This window comes from Cucurbita pepo, unplaced genomic scaffold (genome assembly GCF_002806865.2).
Source record: "Cucurbita pepo subsp. pepo cultivar mu-cu-16 unplaced genomic scaffold, ASM280686v2 Cp4.1_scaffold000260, whole genome shotgun sequence".
NCBI classification, from domain to species: domain Eukaryota; kingdom Viridiplantae; phylum Streptophyta; class Magnoliopsida; order Cucurbitales; family Cucurbitaceae; genus Cucurbita; species Cucurbita pepo.
Window position 1 is genome coordinate 54,944 of NW_019646508.1, and position 20,881 is coordinate 75,824.

At 37.3% G+C, this 20,881-nt stretch overlaps 1 protein-coding gene across 3 annotated transcripts; it reads right to left on the reverse strand.

The window, feature by feature from the left end:
* Positions 1–1,428: 1,428 nt before the first annotated feature.
* LOC111784687 (glutamate--tRNA ligase, cytoplasmic-like) lies at positions 1,429–15,028 on the reverse strand. Of its 3 annotated transcripts, none has more exons than XM_023665306.1 (7): positions 14,863–15,028; positions 13,978–14,149; positions 5,051–5,147; positions 4,750–4,903; positions 3,316–4,436; positions 2,520–2,987; positions 1,429–2,041 (listed from the first exon to the last, which is right to left on the reverse strand). In XM_023665306.1, the coding sequence occupies exons 2-7, from the start codon at positions 14,115–14,117 to the stop codon at positions 1,823–1,825; spliced, it is 2,199 nt and encodes a 732-aa protein (XP_023521074.1). In that variant the 5' UTR covers positions 14,118–14,149; positions 14,863–15,028; the 3' UTR covers positions 1,429–1,822. The 3 variants fall into 3 exon arrangements, with proteins under 3 accessions (XP_023521074.1, XP_023521072.1, XP_023521073.1); XM_023665304.1 differs by lacking the exon at positions 14,863–15,028 and adding an exon at positions 14,510–14,655; XM_023665305.1 differs by lacking the exon at positions 14,863–15,028 and adding an exon at positions 14,478–14,655.
* Between the last annotated feature and the right edge of the window lie 5,853 nt (positions 15,029–20,881).

Genomic DNA, 20,881 nt, shown 5'->3' on the forward strand with positions numbered 1-20,881 from the left:
CGTAAACAAATCAAAACAAAATCTAATCAAATCAAGAGTAAATCAAATAAAAAACAAATCGACTCCTAACCATCAGAAGATTTAAATCAAATACAGCAATCTAAACACGTAATCTTTTAACAGATATCAACAAAAACAACCTTGATAAATTCATCGGTCGAATTCTGGGCTTTATGGATTCTTAATATGGAGGGCATAATGCCTCTAAAATGTCAATGACCAAACATGGGTATACGTCATTTAAAGAAGGGAGAAGGGAGGTATGAGTTGCATCATAGTCATGATTTAAAGTTATGGGTACTTTCATTCATTTTGTATGTCGCGTGCATTGGAATACTTTTCCGTTATGATTAGTATGGATGTATACACTAAGATACATGACACCATGCATTATGCGCACTCCTTTGCCTTCGTAGCTTTCAACAGCGTGCGTGAACCATGTGTAGAAAAGTACTACACATCCAATTTCACCCGACTGAAAAGTAGATTCCAATGTCATGATCTTCTACGAAAGGATAGATTCTACCATGATTGCATTTCCTGTCCCTAACGGTGGGACTACTTACTGAGCATTTTAAATACCTCAGCCATGTGCTACTTCTTTTTAAGTAAAGGCAAGCACCCATATACAGATGACAGCAATACTATGCTCGCCACGGAAACACAACTAGTATGGTTGTATTTTCTTTCAAGATTGTAACGGGCATATGCATTTCTTTTAGATTGTTGTTATTTCAATTTTCACTATTTTATTGATGTTTATTTTTCTTTATCCGGAACGAATTTAGCAAACATTTAAACCCATGACATCGTTTACATGTGATTATTTCTAAATGAATTTCCACACATATAGTGCGTGTAGTGCCAACCATCGTTTACGTGTGATTATTTCTAAATGAATTTCCACACATATAGTGCATGTAGTGCCAACCATCGCTTACGTGTGATTATTTCTAAATGAATTTCCACACATATAGTGCATGTAGTGCATTTCCACACATATAGTGCATGTAGTGCCAACCATCGTTTACCTGTGATTATTTCTAAATGAATTTCCACACATGTAGTACTAAAACAGGTTCATTACATTATTCTCTTTCAGATGGACTATTTAATCTCAGTCATCCATGTGCTTACTTAAAAAAATGCGTAGTAAATTATAACAAGTAGATGCAATAATGATCACAAATTTAGAGAAACTGAAAAATGGGAAGGACGCTGCTGCAGTGATTACGGCATTCAACAGCCAATTACCAGGACCTCAGTCTATTGCCGCCACTCTACTTGCACCTTCATTGCCGGCTAACGTACTCACCAAGGCTTTCCAAGTTGGTACCAAGATCACGTCTCGCTTGGCGCCCAAAACCAAACAAACACTTCATTCATACCTATAATTTGCCCCAACATCAACATACATACACCAATATCGAACATCAAATGCATGTTTCTTTCATATTCATCATTGTACTAATCTTAAAAACAACACTTGTTCGTTTGATATATATTCTATTCTACTCCCAGCCCCAAACACCTAAGCTAACCAAGCACACATTCTCTCGAGAAACAAAGAACCCGTTGCAAGCCATTTTGAAATTGCCCAAGGCCAATAGTTTGTACATGATTTGCCCAAAGGAACTATGACCATCTAAGATATGCCAGAACGTAGAGAATATTTAAATTATATGATATCCCAAGGGTATAGGTACAAATCTTTTAGAAGAAAAAAAGAAAGTAATGGCAAAAACTTCGATAAAAGTACATCCTCAATTATAGACCGGGCAAACTTCACAATAAACCCCGTTCAATTGCTAAAGAGATTATTTTACTTCGAACATGATTGTTGCCTGCCATCTGGGATTGCGAGTAGGACTATCGGTTTCGATGGCCTGACATATGGAACATCGCATCTGAAATACCCCTTCCTCTCCAACTGCAATATGTCTCCACGCTTTATATTTCGCATGTTTGAATCCCCAACAGCAACGGTCTCCTTCTTTGTGCATGGATTTAATACATCAAGAAAATCCTCTCCTTCTTCGAGCTGCAATAGTAATTTAAACGATGGCTAAAATCCATAATTTCTATAACCCACTTTCTTAACATGAAATAAGCAACAAAAAGCCGCAGCCCACAAATTGTTACAGTCATAAGCACATTCATCGTATGAAAAGGTTCACCAACAACTTCTAACCCATGCAAGGCAGCTCAGTTAACATCTAATTTCATAAACCTTCGGAACATTCGAACCATTTTACATTAGTACTGAACATTATCCATACTTCGACAAACTGGCTTACCTAAGTGATGCTTATTGCTATCTGGCTTTTAAAAATAGAAGACAGAAATAAAAACACAAAAGTGGCCATGCAAATACACTGATGTCAGCAGCATGCATGGTTTAGAACTTTGATTCAAAACCAACAGGAAAGAGGCTATAATATCACAATCAAAGCATAGAAACAGACTCACATCCACCATAAAGAAAAGTGCATATGATACCACATATTAAAGGTCCATACCTTCTTTTTTGTGATTAAATAATCGTACTCCATAAGTGAGAGGGTGACTAGTTCGTTTATATCAGGCAGCCAAGTGGCCTTCAACTTTGTGGTCTTCACAGAGCCTTCGAGATGCAATATTCCTGACAACCGTGTGACAAATCCATCTCCGTCCTTCTCGATGCATTTCACTATTGCATTACCCCAGTCCATTAAGGTGATTTCTTCATCCACCTTGATACATTGTGCATCCACTTGGTCGATCCATATCCTCTTCGTGAAAGTTGAAGATTTCTCACCAGCACCTTCATATTTTTTATGCTTTGGTATAACCCGGACAAATGGTTTCTCTGGACCATTATCTAGGGTAAATAACACACGTCGTTCTTCTATAACAGCAGTATGCCTGGGACACACAGGATCAATAATCTTTTTATTAATGGTCCATAGTTTATCCCATTCCATAAGGTTGAGGTTTTTCGATGCCCCCTGAAATAAAGAAAAGAAAACGATGAGAGCAACTTTCATAAAGATGCACGCATAGAGTCATAGTGTCCTGAATAAAAAAATGAAAAGAATATAATATCTATCATTTGAAATATAGAAATGACAGTTACAGTAAACAAGGATCATTATAAAATACTTTGATCTTTCGAACTGAAAATCAAATGTTTAATTATAAACTTTACAGCGTTCACTGATGCTATGACAAATAAAAATCCTTTGGGAGGACAACGATCACAAGTGCATACCAGCTTTTGTGCTATTAGAGCAAGATTTATAACCAACTCATGAATAAACACCAAAATAGTCGCACCTGTTCAAGGATAAATTGGATCAAAGCTTCAACTTTTAAACCTCTTCGAACAATCCCCTGAACAGTTGGAAAACGAGGATCGTCCCACCCATCAACCATCCCATTTTGAACAAACCACAAAAGCTTACGCTTGCTGAGAAGTGTATACACCATATTCAACCGGCTAAATTCATATATATGGACCTTTCTTAGACCCATATCTTCCTGGATTCGGTAGTACTGTGCATTGCGGTCATGGTATTCGCTAGACCGAAGTGCATGTGTAATGCCTTCAATAGAATCAACAAATGGACAAGCAAAATCATACGTTGGGTATATCTTAAACTTGGAACCAATCCGATGGTGGGGAATTGGATTACAACGGTAATACACAGGGTCTCGGAGAGATTTATTAGGGTCCTGCATATCAAGTTTTCCACGAAGACAGCAAAGTAAACCCTTCTCAGTTCCTAATATCATCTCCTTCCATAATCTCAGATTCTCTTCAGGGCTATTACTTCTATTTTTTGATTCAATGCCTTCCATTCGTTCTTTCTGCATCTGCTCACGTGGAGTATCGTCAATATATGCTTTACCCTGACGAATTAAGTTTTCAGCCATTTCCATTAATTGAGGGAAGTAATCTGAAGTATATGTGACAGTTTCATACTTTATACCCAATGTCTCAATGTCTTTTAAAAGATTTTCAACAAACTCATTGCTTTCTTTAGCAGGATTTGTATCATCAAACCTGATAATTACTTCACCATTGTACCGCTGGGCAAAATACTGATTCAACAATGCTGCTTTTGAGTGCCCAATGTGAAGATACCCACTAGGCTCAGGTGCAAAACGCAACCGCACTTTCCCAATCTCTGCATTTGGAAGATCAACTTCAAATGTAGATTTGCTTCCCGACTTCCCCTTATCATATGTGTCCTGATTGACACTATTTGGCTTTTGAGTGAGACCCTGTTGATCCTTCAATTTAGCTCCTGAAGATTTTCCGCCTCTTTTGCCAACATATGTAGTTAAGACATCATCCAATTCATCACTATATTCTACTAAGAGTGAGTTAAACCATCGTTGAAGATTCAGGTACTTCTTTGACTTTCTCAAGCTTTCCCACCGTGGCCCAGTTCCTGTAAAGAACACAATATCATAGTATCAATAAGCCAACTCTCTCTCACTCTATGTATACAGAGTGTTTGTGTGTGACTATGTCTGTCTACAAGTGCTCTGTGGATAAGTGGGCATGGGGTTAATAAACAAGGAACATTGTAAATAACTTTAAAAATAAAAACAAACACAACATGGCAACCCATCTTTCTCAGCCTCTCTCAAGATAGGCATGGTGATGCAGAAAAAGTTTCTGAGGAACAATGGATCAATGGTGCCTACTAAAGAGGATGCTCAAAGCAGAAGATTTTATTTTCTTTATTAGAAAAAAAATACCTGCTAAACCAGACCATATAGCTACATCTGCAAGTGACAAAGAATGGCTAACGAGAAATGTGCGTCTTTCCAAGTACTTATCAACATAACTGCATGCATTCTCAAATGCAGAACCAGTCGAAAGGATAGGAGCATACTCTAGCCATTCATCAATCTGGGTTAAAATCCATGCATTGATATGAGAGAAGTTCGTTTAGCAGAAATTAGCCTATTAACTAACAATCATGAAAATAAATAAATAACAATCCATACATCAGAATACACATTTGGATTATGTTATTACATTTATTTTTCAGCTTACCTGGCTGGACTCATATGCATTCTCTCCATAGAAATTAGGAATGTTGGTGACTCGACCAATATAACGTAGAAGCACAGACGTTCCATGCAACTTCGACCTATAACAAATTTACTTGACTTAAGCATTGAGAAACAGTCCATTACATATTCTTTCCTCTGATCCACATTGAATGGAGAGAAATTCCTTTGAAGTTCACAGGAGTGTAGTGCAAGCTTTCATAAATAANTTAGTGGAAATGATTTACAATTGGATCAAAGGTTGTGCAAGCAACAATATATAAAATAATCATTAATGTTGTGCCTCAGCAAAAATCAAATTCCAACTCATAAACCATAAAAATAAAATAAATAAATAAATAAGAAGACAGTGATATATGAACCAAGACATTTCAAACGTGCAATATGAACTTTTGGGAAGGTGTGAAAAAATATTAGTTCAAATTACCACCCGATAAACTCAAGTCACATGAAGTGAAGTCAAGTTTCATCGGTGTATTTTTAGTTTTAATACATTTTATTTACATTTTAAGTTGTGTTAATGGCTAATCATGATCATAGAGTATGAAGGTTATAACTTTTGAAATGTCTCGTAAAAGTGAAGTCAAGTTTCATCGGTGTATTTTTAGTTTTAATACATTTTATTTACCTTTTAAGTTATATTAACATAATGGCTAATTATGGTCATAGAGTACGAAGGTTACAACTCTTGAAATGCCTCATAAAAGGTCAAGGTTTTAAGTGAGACTTTATATTTATGTTGTTTTTGTAAAATATGCTTGGAAAATGTAGTAAAAAGAAACTTTGTGGTTTCATTGAGCCTAAACCAAGTCTTTTTGCAATTTTATGTAGTTTAGGTTGTATGCTTATAAACATTCAAGCTTAACTTGATCAATCTTGCTTGTGGAGTGATTCGAATCTCAAACAAGTTTTCTTGTCTTGAGATATTTAATCAACAAGGTAATCCAAATCTTACTTTCCCTTAGGTTCATTTCTTAAGTCTTAGGGTTCTTGAATAATCTAAACTTGANTTTTATATATAAGAGACAATTTCATTGATGAGTGAAATTTATAAGAGGGATGTATAATCCATGGTATTTACAAAAGACCTTCCCAATTTGCAATGAGGTGTATAACTATAGGAGGTAAAAATATTACACTTTACACCATGATATAGCTTGGTAAACAACATTGTCCAAATCATCTTGATTTGGATGTTTTAGCATTAGCAATTTTAGGGGTTTGCATATCGATAAAGATTCTTAGATCTAATTGGCTAGGGGTTTCATATCATTTGGTATCAGAACTTTAGACTCAAGATTGAATATATGTTTCCTCTACATTTCTCTTCGATTTGATTTCTATTTTCTTCTCGTTGTTTGAATCGGTTCAATTTTGAAACGGGGCAAGAGAGTGAAAAATATAAATTAAAAAACTTGTTCTAGAAAACTGCTATACCTGAGAACATATGTTTTTGTAATACTGAAATAATCAATTGTGTTCTAATATGGCTTTTAAGTTTAGGTTGCATGCTAACATATAAAATAACATACGGTTAGTGAAATAGGGATTGATTGAATGATTGATGAGAAGATTAAATTATGAAGAGCAAGAATGCTCGGTATATATACAAGAGAATACAAAAGATATTTAGAAAATCTACCTAAAAGTCTGCAGAAAATCCGGTAACAAAACAGTAAACAAATCAAAATAAAATCTAATCAAATCAAAAACTAAATCTAACTCCTAACTCTAACGGAGATTTAGTTAGATACTAACTGACAGCAATCTAAACAAATACGTGATCTTTAACACTCCTCCTTGTTTAGATGTTGTGAACTCCAAGCTTTTTTCTGAACACCCATCTTGCTCCAATTATCTTTCTGTTTAGAGGTCGATCAACCAACTCCCAGATTTTGTTTTTCTCGATCACCGAAAGCTCCTCTTCTGACAGGTGCAACATCAACCAAAGCATCTTGTCGTTCATCTTCAGACTCCTTTTGTCGTTCATCTTCAGACTCTTCTAACATGCTACCAAAGGTTAAATTGTTTGGTGCATTAGAAATCTTATTCACTTTCGTCAGTTCTTCTCAATTCCATTGTTCATTTTCAGCACAATGAACATCTCGGCTCACAATAACATGACTAGTATGTGGTTGAAAAACTCTGTAAGCTTTGGATATAGTGCTATACCCAACAAAGATGCTAGCTTCTACCTTTTTGTCAAGCTTATCACGCTTGACCTGTGGAATGTAAGTGAAGCAAAGACACCCAAATACTTTGAGAAACTTTAAAGAAGGTTTGTACCCATACCAAACATCAAATGGTGTAAGGTCCTTCACATCTTTTGTTGAAATTCAATTTTGGAAGCACACAACAGTGTTTGCTGCTTTTCTCCAAAAACGTTTTGGAAGATCCTTCTCATGAAGCATGCATCTCGTCATTTCCATTATGAATCTATTCCTCCTTTCACTGAGGTCATTCTATTGAGGAGTGTATGGTGCTGTCAATTGATGTTCAATTTCAGCCTCTTCACAAAACCTGTTAAAAGTTTCTGAAGTGTACTCCTTGCTATTATCTGATCTTATAGTCTGAATCAAGCATGCACCTTCATTCTCAACTTTGGCTTTGAATTTCCAAAATACACCCGCAACTTTTGACTTTTGCTTCAGCAAGAATATCCAACACATTCTTGTTAGTTCATTAATAAAAGCAATGTAATAAAGATTACCATTTAATGATGGTGTTCGCTGAGGACCACAAAGATCAGTATGAACCAGTTGCAGTTTTTTTGAGCCCCTCCATGCCTGTTTAGGAAAGGGTTGCCTATGTTGCTTCTCAAAATTACAAGCACGGTAAGGAGGCATGTCATCATCAATGTCAGTGAGTTCTTCTATCAGCTTCTTTGACTGCATTTGAAGCAAATCTCGATGATGAAAGTGTCCAAGTCTTTTGTGCCAAATCTCAGTGGCACTAACTCTGGATATAAAGGCCGTCGGATTTAGAGCAAAGCTTTTTCCTTCCATTTTGACATCGAACAAGTCTTTGCCACTAGCATCTTTGATCAAGCACTGCTTATTCTCAAACAACACTTTATAGCCTTTATCAAGTAACTGACCAACGCTTAACAGATTTAATCAATTTTAGGTACAAATAAAACATCTTGAATAAATTTTGTACCTTCATAGCTTGTTATAGCTACTGTGCCTTTTCCCTTGACTTCCAAGTGTTCACCATTGCCAATCCTCACTCTCTTGACTTCAGTGTCTCTTAATTCCTCAAAAAACTCCTTGTCATATGTCATGTGATTTGTGCTCCCACTGTCAATCAACCAGCTCTCGCTTGATTCTTTACTTGAGGAAGAAGTGACCATACACAATTGATATTCTTCTTCTTCTTGATCAACTACCTGTGCATCTACTTCTTTCACCTGATATTTGGCTTTGCAGATCACCGCTTCATGTCCAAGTTGATTGTATTTAGAGCATAAGGCGTCAGGTCTTCTCCAACACTTGTATGGTGGATGACCTTTTTTCTCACAATGGCGGCAAGATGGATAGGATTTTTTTAACCCTCCTCCTTTTGTCTTCTGATAATTGGCAGATGAATCTCCATACGTCAATTGATTTTTGAAATTTTTGTTGTTTTTATACCTGCTGCTGTCTTGATGCCTAACAAGTAAGGCACCTTCAATCACCCCTTCTTGCCTCATAGACCTCCTTTGCTCTTGTGCTTGTAAAGCATTCAAGAGCTCTGTAAGAGAAATCTTTGACAAGTCTTTGGTGTTCTCCAGAGTAGTAATGGTGGCTTCAAACTTCTCTGGAACAGTGACTAGCAGCTTTTCAACGATCCTTGAATCATTTAAAACAGAACCAAGCAATCTCACCTTGTTGGCAATACTGAGAAGTCTGTCAGAGTACTCTTTCACCAACTCCGACTCCTTCATCTTCTGCAACTCGAAATCCCTAATCAAATTTAGGGCTTTCATTCCACGAATCCTCTCATCTCCTTCATATTCGGCCTTGAGATAATCCCAGATTTCCTTTGCTGTTTTGAGGGACATTATTTGCATGAAGATCATTTGAGATACTGTGGCAAATAGGCAAGCTTTCGCCTTTGATTTCCTTGTCTTCCTTTCCTTCTGTAATTTGATTTGTGCTACAGTAGGATTTGCTGGAAGTGGAGGGACCTCGTAATCCCCTTCTATTGCTTCCCAAAGATCCAAGGCCTCCAAATAAGTCTCCATACGAACTGCCCACATTTGATAATTGTCTCCATCGAAAACTGGTGGTGCAACAGCGAAAAAATTGGATTCTCCTCCCATTTTGATCTCACAGATCCCTTAAGAAGATAGCTCTGATACCAATTGTTAGTGAAATAGGGATTGATTGAATGATTGATGAGAAGATTAAATTATGAAGAGCAAGAATGCTCGGTATATATACAAGAGAATACAAAAAGATATTTAGAAAATCTACCTAAAAATCTGCAGAAAATCTGGTAACAAAACAGTAAACAAATCAAAACAAAGTCTAATGAAATCAAAAACTAAATCTAACTCCTAACTCTAACGGAGATTTAGTTAGATACTAACTGACAGCAATCTAAATAAATACGTGATTTTTAACACATACCAATGTGGAGATATGTAGGAGTTTCATTGTCCCTAACATTATCTAAATTTTTCTTCTAATAACCAATATGAAAACTTAATCAACTTGATGCTGATTCTGATCAAATATGACTAAACTACAGAAGTTCAGTTTATCCCCTAGTCAATATCATAAATTTGCTCAATAGACCCACGTATCCAAGTTCTGTATATATATCAATGATTGTAACGTCTTCTTTTCCTTATTCTGATCAAATATGACTAAACTACAGAAGTTCAGTTTATCCCCTAGTCAATATCATAAATTTGCTCAATAGACCCACGTATCCAAGTTCTGTATATATATCAATGATTGTAACGTCTTCTTTTCCTTATTCTGATCAAATATGACTAAACTACAGAAGTTCAGTTTATCCCCTAGTCAATATCATAAATTTGCTCAATAGACCCACGTATCCAAGTTCTGTATATATATCAATGATTGTAACGTCTTCTTTTCCTTATTCTGATCAAATATGACTAAACTACAGAAGTTCAGTTTATCCCCTAGTCAATATCATAAATTTGCTCAATAGACCCACGTATCCAAGTTCTGTATATATATCAAGGATTGTAACGTCTTCTTTTCCTTCCTGATTCTATCATAGTTCAATCAAGTTTGAAAAGCGATTATAACTTCAATTAAAAAAAAAATGTCGACCCATGCAGACAATCAGCGTCGTATAAAATTTATGCAGAAATATATTTCTAACAGCATCATGTCTCTGAAACTGAAAAGAAAAGGTAATCCATGTACCAGTTAGACCATGATGCAAAGTACCAATAAATCTTGGATAAGATAAAAGTTCGGCCCTTAACCCATTAGCATTGAATTTTCATAAAATGGAGCACAATGTTCGAAGAAGCAGCAGCCTCTTCTCTTCTTGTAACAGCCTAAGCCCACCGCTAGTAAATATTGTCCATTTTAGTTCGTTACGTACCATCGTCAGCCTTACGATTTTAAAACGCGTCTACTAGGGAGAGGTTTCGATACCCTTATAAGGAATGTTTCGTTTCCCTCTCCAACCGATGTGAGATCTCACAATCCACCTCCCTTTGGGGCTCAGCGTCCTTTCTGACATAGCACCAGAAGCCTTGTGAATACTATTTGTAACACTCCAAGCCCACCGCTAGTAGATATTGTCCGCTTTGGCCCGTTACGTATTGTCGTCAACCTCACGATTTTAAAACGCATCTACTAGGGAGAGATTGGAGAGGAAGAAATCAAGAGCGTCGGTCATGGCAACGTTTTGTGGGTTTTCCAAAAGTTCATCAACTCATATCTCTCTCTCTCTTAAAACTCAACCAAATGTCACGATTTTTGTCCCTATAGGTTCCATTTGACAAGATCTTTAAGATCTGTGAAGAAGCCGAACATGGAGGAGGCTAGTATTGGCACAAGTTGGTTGAAGGAAGAAAAAGGCGAGAGAAAGGGGCAGTCGCGCAAGGTGAGAGAGAAGAATAAGAAGAAGAAAAAGGATATTCTCAAAGACGAAGGAGAAGAAGGAGAAGGAGAGGAGGAAGAAGAGAAGAAGAGGAAGATCCTGTAAAAGGAAAAAGGGAAGGAAGGAGAAGAAGGAAAGAGAAAAAGGAAAAAAAGAAAAAAATAAGAAAAAGGAAGTGTGACGTCAGCTGACCGTACGTTAAATGAGTTGGTTTGATGCATTTAAAAGCACGCTAAATGTTATGGTGCACACTTATCGATGAATGAACTGATGAGCTATGATTTGACCAAAATCGAGAGCATGCCTTTAGTGTGATATAAAGCATGTTATAGGAAACCTATTATAAATGTTTGAGCATAGAATGAGCGGATGACACAGGTTGAATGCTATTATGCATGTTTACGAAACGGGTATGCATTGTACTATGAACTGAAATTCATGACTAGGTATCCATATTTAGATCGCTATGCTACGTCTCTATTTCATATATTTGTGATGTATGCAGTTATATGTGAACGATTAGAGGCTCACCAACTAACCTCTAATCGTGAACATAACTCGATTGTCAGGGGTTCGGATAACTATAGAACTGGTTTATGATATTTTATGACTTATGACTGTACCATGTGGTGACTACTATGAAGTTTCAAGTTAGCTTTCTGTAGTGAGTCTGTCACGAGCGGCAAGGATCCACAATTGCACCCTACGAGTTGGTTATGATAGTAGTTCATGCATGTGAGTTTACGGTTATATGGAGACGGTTAGGGGTTCGCCAACTAGCCCCTAATCGTAAATTCGACTCGATTATCAAGGATCCAAATAACCATATAATTAGCATATGATGTTTTACGACCTATGATTGGTGCTTTGTGTCAGTTAGCTTTCCTTTGGTGAATCTGTCACGAGCACATGGGTCCACAGTTGCGCCTTAGTCAAGCCTTAACATGCATGAACCCTATGAGATTGATACTGAGGTCGCGTCTCGAGGACTTAGAGATATGGTGATGAAAGAGACTAGCCGAAACGACTAGCCAGAAGACCTAGAGAACTTAAGAATATTCCAAGGGCGGGAGGGCCAGATAGGACCAAGAACCAATAAAATAGAATGAATAAACCTAGGGTGTAGTCTAGGAAGTTGCCTATATTGGGGAACGAACCCTCAAATGAGAATAAGACACCGAACAAATTAACTAAGATTAATAAAACCTGATAACGAACTATGAACTACCAGGAAGCTGCTTACTAAGTATATTTATATACTCAACTCTGCTACTTCAACTTTCTTTTTAGGTGGAGCTTGTTGTAGCAGTCAAGGCGAATGCACACATGGGCTGTTGACTATAGGGAGTGATAAGGAATCACTACAAGGGAAGTAAGATTCAGATTACCTTGTTGATCTAATTTCTCAAAACAAGAACACTTGTTTGAGATTCGAATCACTTCACAGGCAAGATCGATTATAGCCAGCTTGAATGATTCTAAACATGCAATCTAAACTACATAGAATTGCAAAGAAACTTAGTCATTAGCTAAATGAAAGCACAAATGCTCTTTTTACAACATTTTCCAAGTCTATCTTTACAAAGATAACATACATGGTTTTATATAGCCTCAAAATAAAACCATGGACCTTCCCTGAGGCATTTCAAGAGTTTTTAACATTCATACTTTATGATCATAATTAGCCACTATGTAAATGTAATCTAAGAATAAATAAAAAGATTTAGAACTTAAAGTACATTAATGAAATACCATAAATCTAGATTTTAATCATCTATCATAAATTTGTAAGCATCTAAGAATAAATGAAGCCGCGTTTGAATTATCTTGAAGCCCCTTGTTGCATAAATGAGACTTGATTCTTCTTAATGTGAAATTGATTGCAGCTTGAGTTCAACTTTAATAGAACTTGACTTTATCTTAGGGTAATTTGAACAACATTCTTCACAACTTCCTTCAAGTTGATATTGTATGGTTGAGATGCCTTGGTTAGGGAGTCCCATCATACTTGAGTCTAGATTTCCTTTTGTACTTATCTTTTAAATCTTGTATTTCATGTATTTTAAATATTTTGATCTTGTAGTAGTGTATTTTGGTGGTCTCCTTTTCGTCTTTTGTAAAAGCAAAATTTTCACTACTATTTTAATTAACTTTCAAAGTGCATGCACGTGTTTAAGTGTTTTAAATTTTCCACATTTTTACTTATTATGCGTCAATGAGTAACGGTTTGTGGCTCAAGTGCCTCGAAAAATGGGTCATTACACTTCTGGACTCTTCTTTGACATCACAAGTGTATATCATCAGATTGTCCGGTTTCTCCCTATGGCTAAGAAGCTAGACCCAATAACCTCATGTCTAAATCAACTAAATTTTACATTAATAATGATAGGTTCCAATTTAGAGTAAAAGAAATACTTGTTAGAAATATTCCATGGTCAAACGAAGGGGCATAATAAGGTATTAGTGTCACTGATCATAAGAAGCTATTAGTGTAAATTTTCTAATTCCTTTGCTTTCTATTGTCCTTCCTCTCTCATTGTAAAGGTTTTTTTTTTTTGTAAACATTTTGGATAATCCATCCCTTTTATAAATTTCAAACATCAATGATAATACATCCATTTTAATTCTAAATATTTGAGTTCACACCAACAACTCATGAAATAGACAAAAAAATCAGAAAGAGAGACATTGGGGAATGGAAAATAATTCTACAAAAAGATGTGTTATTAATCAAAATCAATAGCTTTTGAAGGTTGAATCTCAAACATTTTGCTATATCAGAAGTTAAACAAGATAAAACTAGCTGAGAGAAGAAAGAGAGGGATCTGATTGTACCCGTTCGTGAAGAGAAATGTGGGAGCGGAGCCAGAAGCAAGAGAAGAATCTGCAGGAAAAGTGATACTAGCAAACTTGGCAGCCACAATGACGGAGAGTGGAGGGCTATCAGCCGGAAATGACAAAAGCTTAATATCCATGATTCTCAACACCAGAACCAATCAAAACCAGACTGAAATGAGAGCAAGTATAAGGCGTTTAGGTAAAAGAAGCCAAATCGTCTACGTAAATGAGAAAAAAATAAAGAAAAAAGAAGGAAAGAAAGCTGCTGGCAGGGACGGATTAATACAGGAAGTGAACAAACAAGTAGCCGCCAATATCCATGGGCCAAAGGCGACCGGAATTATTTAACTAGGAAGATTTGAGCTTAATAATCAATTCGAGAAAATGCAAAAAGCCACGTATAGGGTAAGTCCCAATTAGCCACAAGGATGTTGGTCAAGTTCTAATTTGTGTTTTTCAAGCGAGAATAAAAGCATAGACGGAGGTGGGGAGAATACCAGTAGCAACAGAGTAGAAAATCAGTACAAACCCGCTGGAGAAAGGCTGCGGTGGCACGAGCGAAAGAAAGACGGCAGCACTACCGAACCGGAGGAGGCGCCGGCGACACTGAACTGCCGAGACGGAGAAGGAGACGCTACAAGTAGCAGAAGGAAGCGGAGCCGGGAGGACANAAAAAAAAGAAAACAAAATTATGGGTCGCCAGAAACCTCGAGAATTCTAGTGAGGTGCTAGAATTCTCGGGCAACGCGCCGAGAATGCGTTTCACACTTCCCTGACACCCATGTTACGGCCAAACGACGCCACAACCCTCAGCCACACTCCAGAACATCACTTGCAAGGAAAAAAAACGAGATACAGAGAGAGAGAACGAGGGAGAAATACCAACGGTTCGAGTTTTTTCCAACGAGATTTGGAGAGCCGCCTTAATACATATGACGAGCAAAGCATGTGGCGCCAACGACTCCGAGCATACTCATGGTAAGATGCTTCACTCATAGAACATGTATGTTTTCCTTAGTCGCCGGTGGAATCATGTAATATTTGTTAAAATAAAAACTTACTCTGATATCAATTTGTTAAAGTAACACTCACGAATCTGTGAATTAATCTCACACTCACTAACAATCGAACGCTCCGATATCGCTTTGCAAAAATACTACTTGCGTACTTGTGAAGGAGGTGTCGAGGGGAGAGACAAGTAGACAAATAATACTGAAAATAAACCTTTTTTATTGCACTACTTCTTTAACTCTGTATTTTTCTTTTTTATCTTGTTCTCTTTGCTCTGCTTTTACCATGGAAAACAAACGTATTTATAAGCTTTCTAAACACTAAATATATGCTTGGCTTTTCATTCTTTCAAAACCTAACCCACTAAACTTAACAAAAAATAAAAACTAACCCTCATTACGTAGTGTTGCGAACTCTATTGGTTCAGGGGGCGTAGCAGGAGTTGCGGTCGGTGTTGACGTAGGCGTGCCCGGTGCAGTTGCTAGCGTCGGTGATAGTGCTTGGTATTGCGCTCCTTCTTCTCCCAGCTCGGCGACGAGGTACTCCATCGTGAATTGATCTGGGTTCTGGTCTACCTCGGTCACGTCGTTCCATGTCAAGCAATATCTCGATTGAAATCACGACTTGCTCGAGGGGCGCTTGGTGGAGAGAGACGCCAGATCTCCGAAAGCACAGCCCGCAGTATGGCGGCGAACACCAGCCAATCCTCTCGATACTCGATCACTTCTCCTTCCGTCGGCTTGACGGCGTGCCACATCATTGCGCTTGCAAGTTGGCACGCATCAACAAAGCCCACTCGTTGTAGTTGGACCTCGTCGGCATCGGGTACTGCACAGAGGCGGTTGTCTCCTTGATCACATGCTCGACGACGACTCGGCATCCGTCTTTGCGGCGGTGATGGAGACGCCGGCGCTCGGCCGCGGCGTGGAGGTTTCCACACCCTTATAAAGGGTGTTTCGTTCTCCTCCCCAACCAATGTGGGACTCTCACAATCCACTCCCTTTGGGCTCAGCGCACTCTTTCCTTTCTCCAATCTATGGGGGGACCCCTGTCGAATCCACCCCCCATCTTTGGGGCTAGTGTCGTCGTTACTGGCACACCGTCTCATGTCTACCCCCTTTAGGGAATAGCCTCCTCGCCGACACATAGTCTGGTGTCTAGTTCTGATTCACAGATCTCTACAATCGTATGATATTGTCCACTTTGAGTAAAAGCCCTCATGGCTTTGTGTCCCCAAAAGGTCTTATACCAATGGAGATAGTATTCCTCACTTATGAACCCATGATCTTTCACTCAATCGGCCAATGTGTCACTCCCTCCCAACAATCCTCCACAATCCTCTCCTCAAACAAAATATATCATAGACACCTTTGAAACTAACAATTTCTTTGGACAGTCCCAACAATCCTCCACAATCCTCTCCTCAAACAAAATATATCATAGACACCTTTGAAACTAACAATTTCTTTGGACAGTTGAAGATTGTATTGACATGGCTAAGTTAAGGGCATGACTGCCGTCTTTTGATTTAGCAAGAAGAAATGGTAGGAAGAAAATAACATAAAGCTCATGAACTAAAAGCTTGAATTTTGTTGTTGCTAAAACATTGTGTTGATGTTCCGAAGTGGCCAACCCCCACTCCCCTTGTGTTGATGTTCCGAAGTGGCCAACCCCCACTCCCCTCTAAACATGGCTGAAATGACCCGCTAAAATTATGTACTCCACTCTAGACTTATGCTATGCTACTCCACTGATGCATTAAATTGTCTTAACAAAAAAATTCAACTAATAATTCATAAGCCCTTGCCTGAATCCGTCAGGGCCGTTTTCATTCCACTCTCGCAGAGAGAAGAGAAAGACATTAACTAATGTTGCATTTTTCTTTTGCTAATTTATTGTTTTATTAATTTTGTGTTTCATGTCTTTAGATAGAAAAAATATCAAATTTCTGGTTACATGAAGATATTCCTTGTATTCTAAAGATTGATGGGACACTGAAAGAAATTACAAAATATGAAGGTAGAGGAAATTAGAACGAAGCGGTAGGGGCAGATATTAGAGAAGAAAAGAGGTGTAGAAAGAAACAGAGAGCAACAAATGAGGTATAATTTAATAATTGTAAAGAATCCGAATGAGGAAAGATAATTAGAAAGTAAAGAGAAGGAAGGAGGTGATAGATCATGAGAAACAAGAGAGCGAGTGAATATGGGGGTGGTGGAGACGAACAGATCTTCTTCTACGTGAACGAGAAGCATGTCGGAGCCTGCAGGAATGAAGCAACAAGTTCTTGAGCCTCACCCATATAACTCTCTTGATTTTGAGAAGGGAGGCGTTTATCTTCTGGGGTACACTCTTTTTTGTGCAGAACTGATAGCTCCTCAGAAATAGTTGCCTCTTCTCCAGCATGGTCGACGAGTAGCCCTGATCTGAATAATAATATCGCAAGGATTCACTTCGATGATCCACATGACTATGATGATTGTAAATGTTATCTGAATCCATGAAGTTGAAGGCCATGGTTGCTAGCAATAACAGAGAGGATCGTAGGCCTAGATGTCGTATGATATGTGCATATATAGAGAGAGAGAGAGATGGGGCCGTAAACGGATCAATTGATGCTTTTGTGCGTGTGTGTGTGTGTTTGAAGCCAAGTTTTAATTTGGGGGAGAAGCGATGAGGCGAACTGAAGCGCGTAAAATGAAGTGTACGGGTTTGGTTGAGAAATTAAGCAATGTCCGGATGGCCTGGCCCGGCAGCCTAAACTGCTGATTGCTAAATGCTTACGAGTCCGGCTCTCCTTTTTTCTTAATTCGTTACATTCTAAATCTTCTACTTATATATATATTTCCTTTTCCATTGAATGCTTTGGAACACCGCCACAACTATAAATACAATATGATATTGCATTCAGTCTTCATATTTCCCACTTTCACAACACCGTAATTGCTCCTTTGACCATTCAAACATGGAAGGCTATGAAGTCTAAAATAGATGCAACAAACTTCAACCTTTTCCTCCATTTATTCCCTTTCTTTACTCCTACTTTTCTCGCTTCACATTCAAATTCAAATATAATTAGAAATAATGTCATTTTTACTTCACACACTTTTAACTTTTCTAATTTGTCAAATTCAACGTTAGTGTTAGTGTACAAATATTTAATTGAAATTTATAATTTAGTTTATATTTGAAAAATTACTATCCAAATAGTTAAAAATTATTTTAAAAAGTTGTTAAAGAATAAATAATTAAAAAATAAGTATGATATTAAATAAAAATAAAATAAATAGGTATTATCATTTTATTATAAGTAAAATTGTACGTTTTAAAAATAATAAATTTAAGTTTGTTTAGTATCTAATTTGAGAGAAATTTATCCACCAACCCCATCCATAAAATTTGATTTATTTTAAAATTACTCCCATGAACTCATGAGTGTTTTGCAGTCGGATTTTAATATATGTGAGATGAGGATAGAGATGCAAAAGCCATGTCACTTATATGAATGCCACATATCTTATCTTACAAGTAAACTTATTTTTTCTTTGTTTTTGAGCATTTCTTTCTTACAAGTAAACCAGCTGATGGCCGTCTTATCTTGCAGTAAACAAGTCCATTTTTTAGATCCAGAGAATTAGTCTTTACGACAATGGATTCAACTTCATATTCTTCCTTGTATTTTGTCTTACGTTAAAATTTATTGTTTTTATAGAAAATATATGAGTAGATGTACTAACCACAGACTTAAGTTATTTATTTACTGCAATATTGATGAACGAGAATGTTACCGTCTTTGAAAATGTTTATGAAACCATGGATAAAACACTACCCCTTAAAACTGTCGATAAAATATTTGACCTTGTATAAATAAATACAGAAATTAATTTGAAAAAATTACATATGAATAGCATAATAATAACAAAGTATAGCCATGCTATAGAATAACATATATAATCATGCTATAAAACATAAATACATAAACTACTCCAACCAGCTGAACTAAAGATCAAATACTTACTTCTTATCCCAGCCTTTCTTCTCTTTCTCAAGATTTGGATTTAGCTTTAGAAGAATAACCTAAATACTATTGAGAATTGTTGGAGTTTCTCCTTAGCTAATTAAGGAGAAGATCATAAACATATAAGTGGGGACACTATCTTCATTAATATGATCCCTTTTGGAAGACGCTGAAAAAGAAGAATCAGCCGAGAAGGACTTGACAAAGACAGCGTGGGAGACGCCACAAACAATGCATAAGGGTGTGGAACGAGTCAAGGAAGGTGAGTCATCCACATATGTGCCGATTATCATTGCTTTAACTCCATTAATTTTCTTGTAGAGAGCTTATTCCTGTGGTTTAAAATTTCAGGCCCTTGGAGCCTGTTTCAATCCATACAAGGCTTTACGTAGTTTTAACACCATGTTTGGATTTTCCTTGTCAATAAACCCTTATGGTTGAACAACATACACCTCCTCTTCTAACTCGCCATTCAGAAAAGCTGTCTTTACATCCATATGATGTACTTTCCAGTTCTTAATGGTTGCATAGGCAAGAATTAATCTCACTGTTTCTAACCGGGTCACTGGTGCGAATACTTCACTGTAATCTACACCAAACTGCTGTGCATATCCCTTTGCCACGAGCCTCGCCTTATGTTTCATGATTTCTCAATCTGGATTTTTCTTTAACTTGAAAATCCATTTGATGCCGATTGCTTTATGATTCTTCGGCAAATCTGTGAGTTCCCACGTTCTATTCTTCTCAATGGAGAGAATTTCAGACACCATGGCATTCCTCCAGTTTTCATTCTTAGCAGCTTCCTCATATGAGGTTTGTTGGTGACAACAAAAAATTGAAGTGAGATTGAGAGGAGGAGTGATTTGAAGGATGGCAAGGGAGGTCCTTTTATAGGACGGGATTTCATTGATTCCCGGAGTTGGTTGGGATTTTTGTGGATGAAATTGAATTCACCTCCTCCTTCTCCGGAGTAACTAAATTCAAATTTCTATTATTAGCTTCAACACCCTCCCTTAAACTGAATTCTGCAGAAATCAGTTTAAGACTTCACTTCATCTTCTTGATATACATCTTGGATTCTGCACATCCCCATCTTTCTTCTAAGCTTCTCGAACAATGGTTGTTTCAAGGGTTTTGTGAATAGGTCTGCGATTTGTTCATCACTTCGGCAAAAGTTGAGTTCAATAATGCCTTCTTTACACAAATCACGCAAGACATGAAATCGAATATCGATGCGCTTACTCCTTCCATGCAACACAGGATTTTTAGACAACTTAATAGTTGACAAGCATGCTGCTGCTGCCACAAATTCTGCTTCTGTAGTTGAAAGTGTTACAATAGGTTGCTTCTTTGAAGACCAGCAAATAGCTCCTGAACTCATCATGAAAATACTTCCTGAAGTAGAAATCAGTTTAGGACTTCACTTCATCTTCTTGATATACATCTTGGATTCTGCACATCCCCATCTTTCTTCTAAGCTTCTCGAACAATGGTTGTTTCAAGGGTTTTGTGAATAGGTCTGCGATTTGTTCATCACTTCGGCAAAAGTTGAGTTCAATAATGCCTTCTTTACACAAATCACGCAAGACATGAAATCGAATATCGATGCGCTTACTCCTTCCATGCAACACAGGATTTTTAGACAACTTAATAGTTGACATATTATCACAATATATAACCGTCGTACCTGGTTGCTTCTGATTAAGAATTTCAAGCATTTTTCTTAACCAAATTGCTTGGCACGAGCATGCTGCTGCTGCCACAAATTCTGCTTCTGTAGTTGAGAGTGTTACAATAGGTTGCTTCTTTGAAGACCAGCAAATAGCTCCTGAACTCATCATGAAAATACTTCCTGAAGTACTTTTACGATCA

Bases quoted from the DNA above. Each gene is read 5' to 3' on its own strand.
- LOC111784687 (XM_023665306.1), bottom strand. From the start codon at position 14,117: ATGGATATTAAGCTTTTGTCATTTCCGGCTGATAGCCCTCCACTCTCC. The intron at 5,148-13,977 runs GTACAATCAGAT...AATTTGTTATAG, and splicing joins ACATTTCTCTTCACGAACGG to GTCGAAGTTGCATGGAACGT. The intron at 4,904-5,050 runs GTAAGCTGAAAA...ATTTTAACCCAG, and splicing joins ATGCATATGAGTCCAGCCAG to ATTGATGAATGGCTAGAGTA.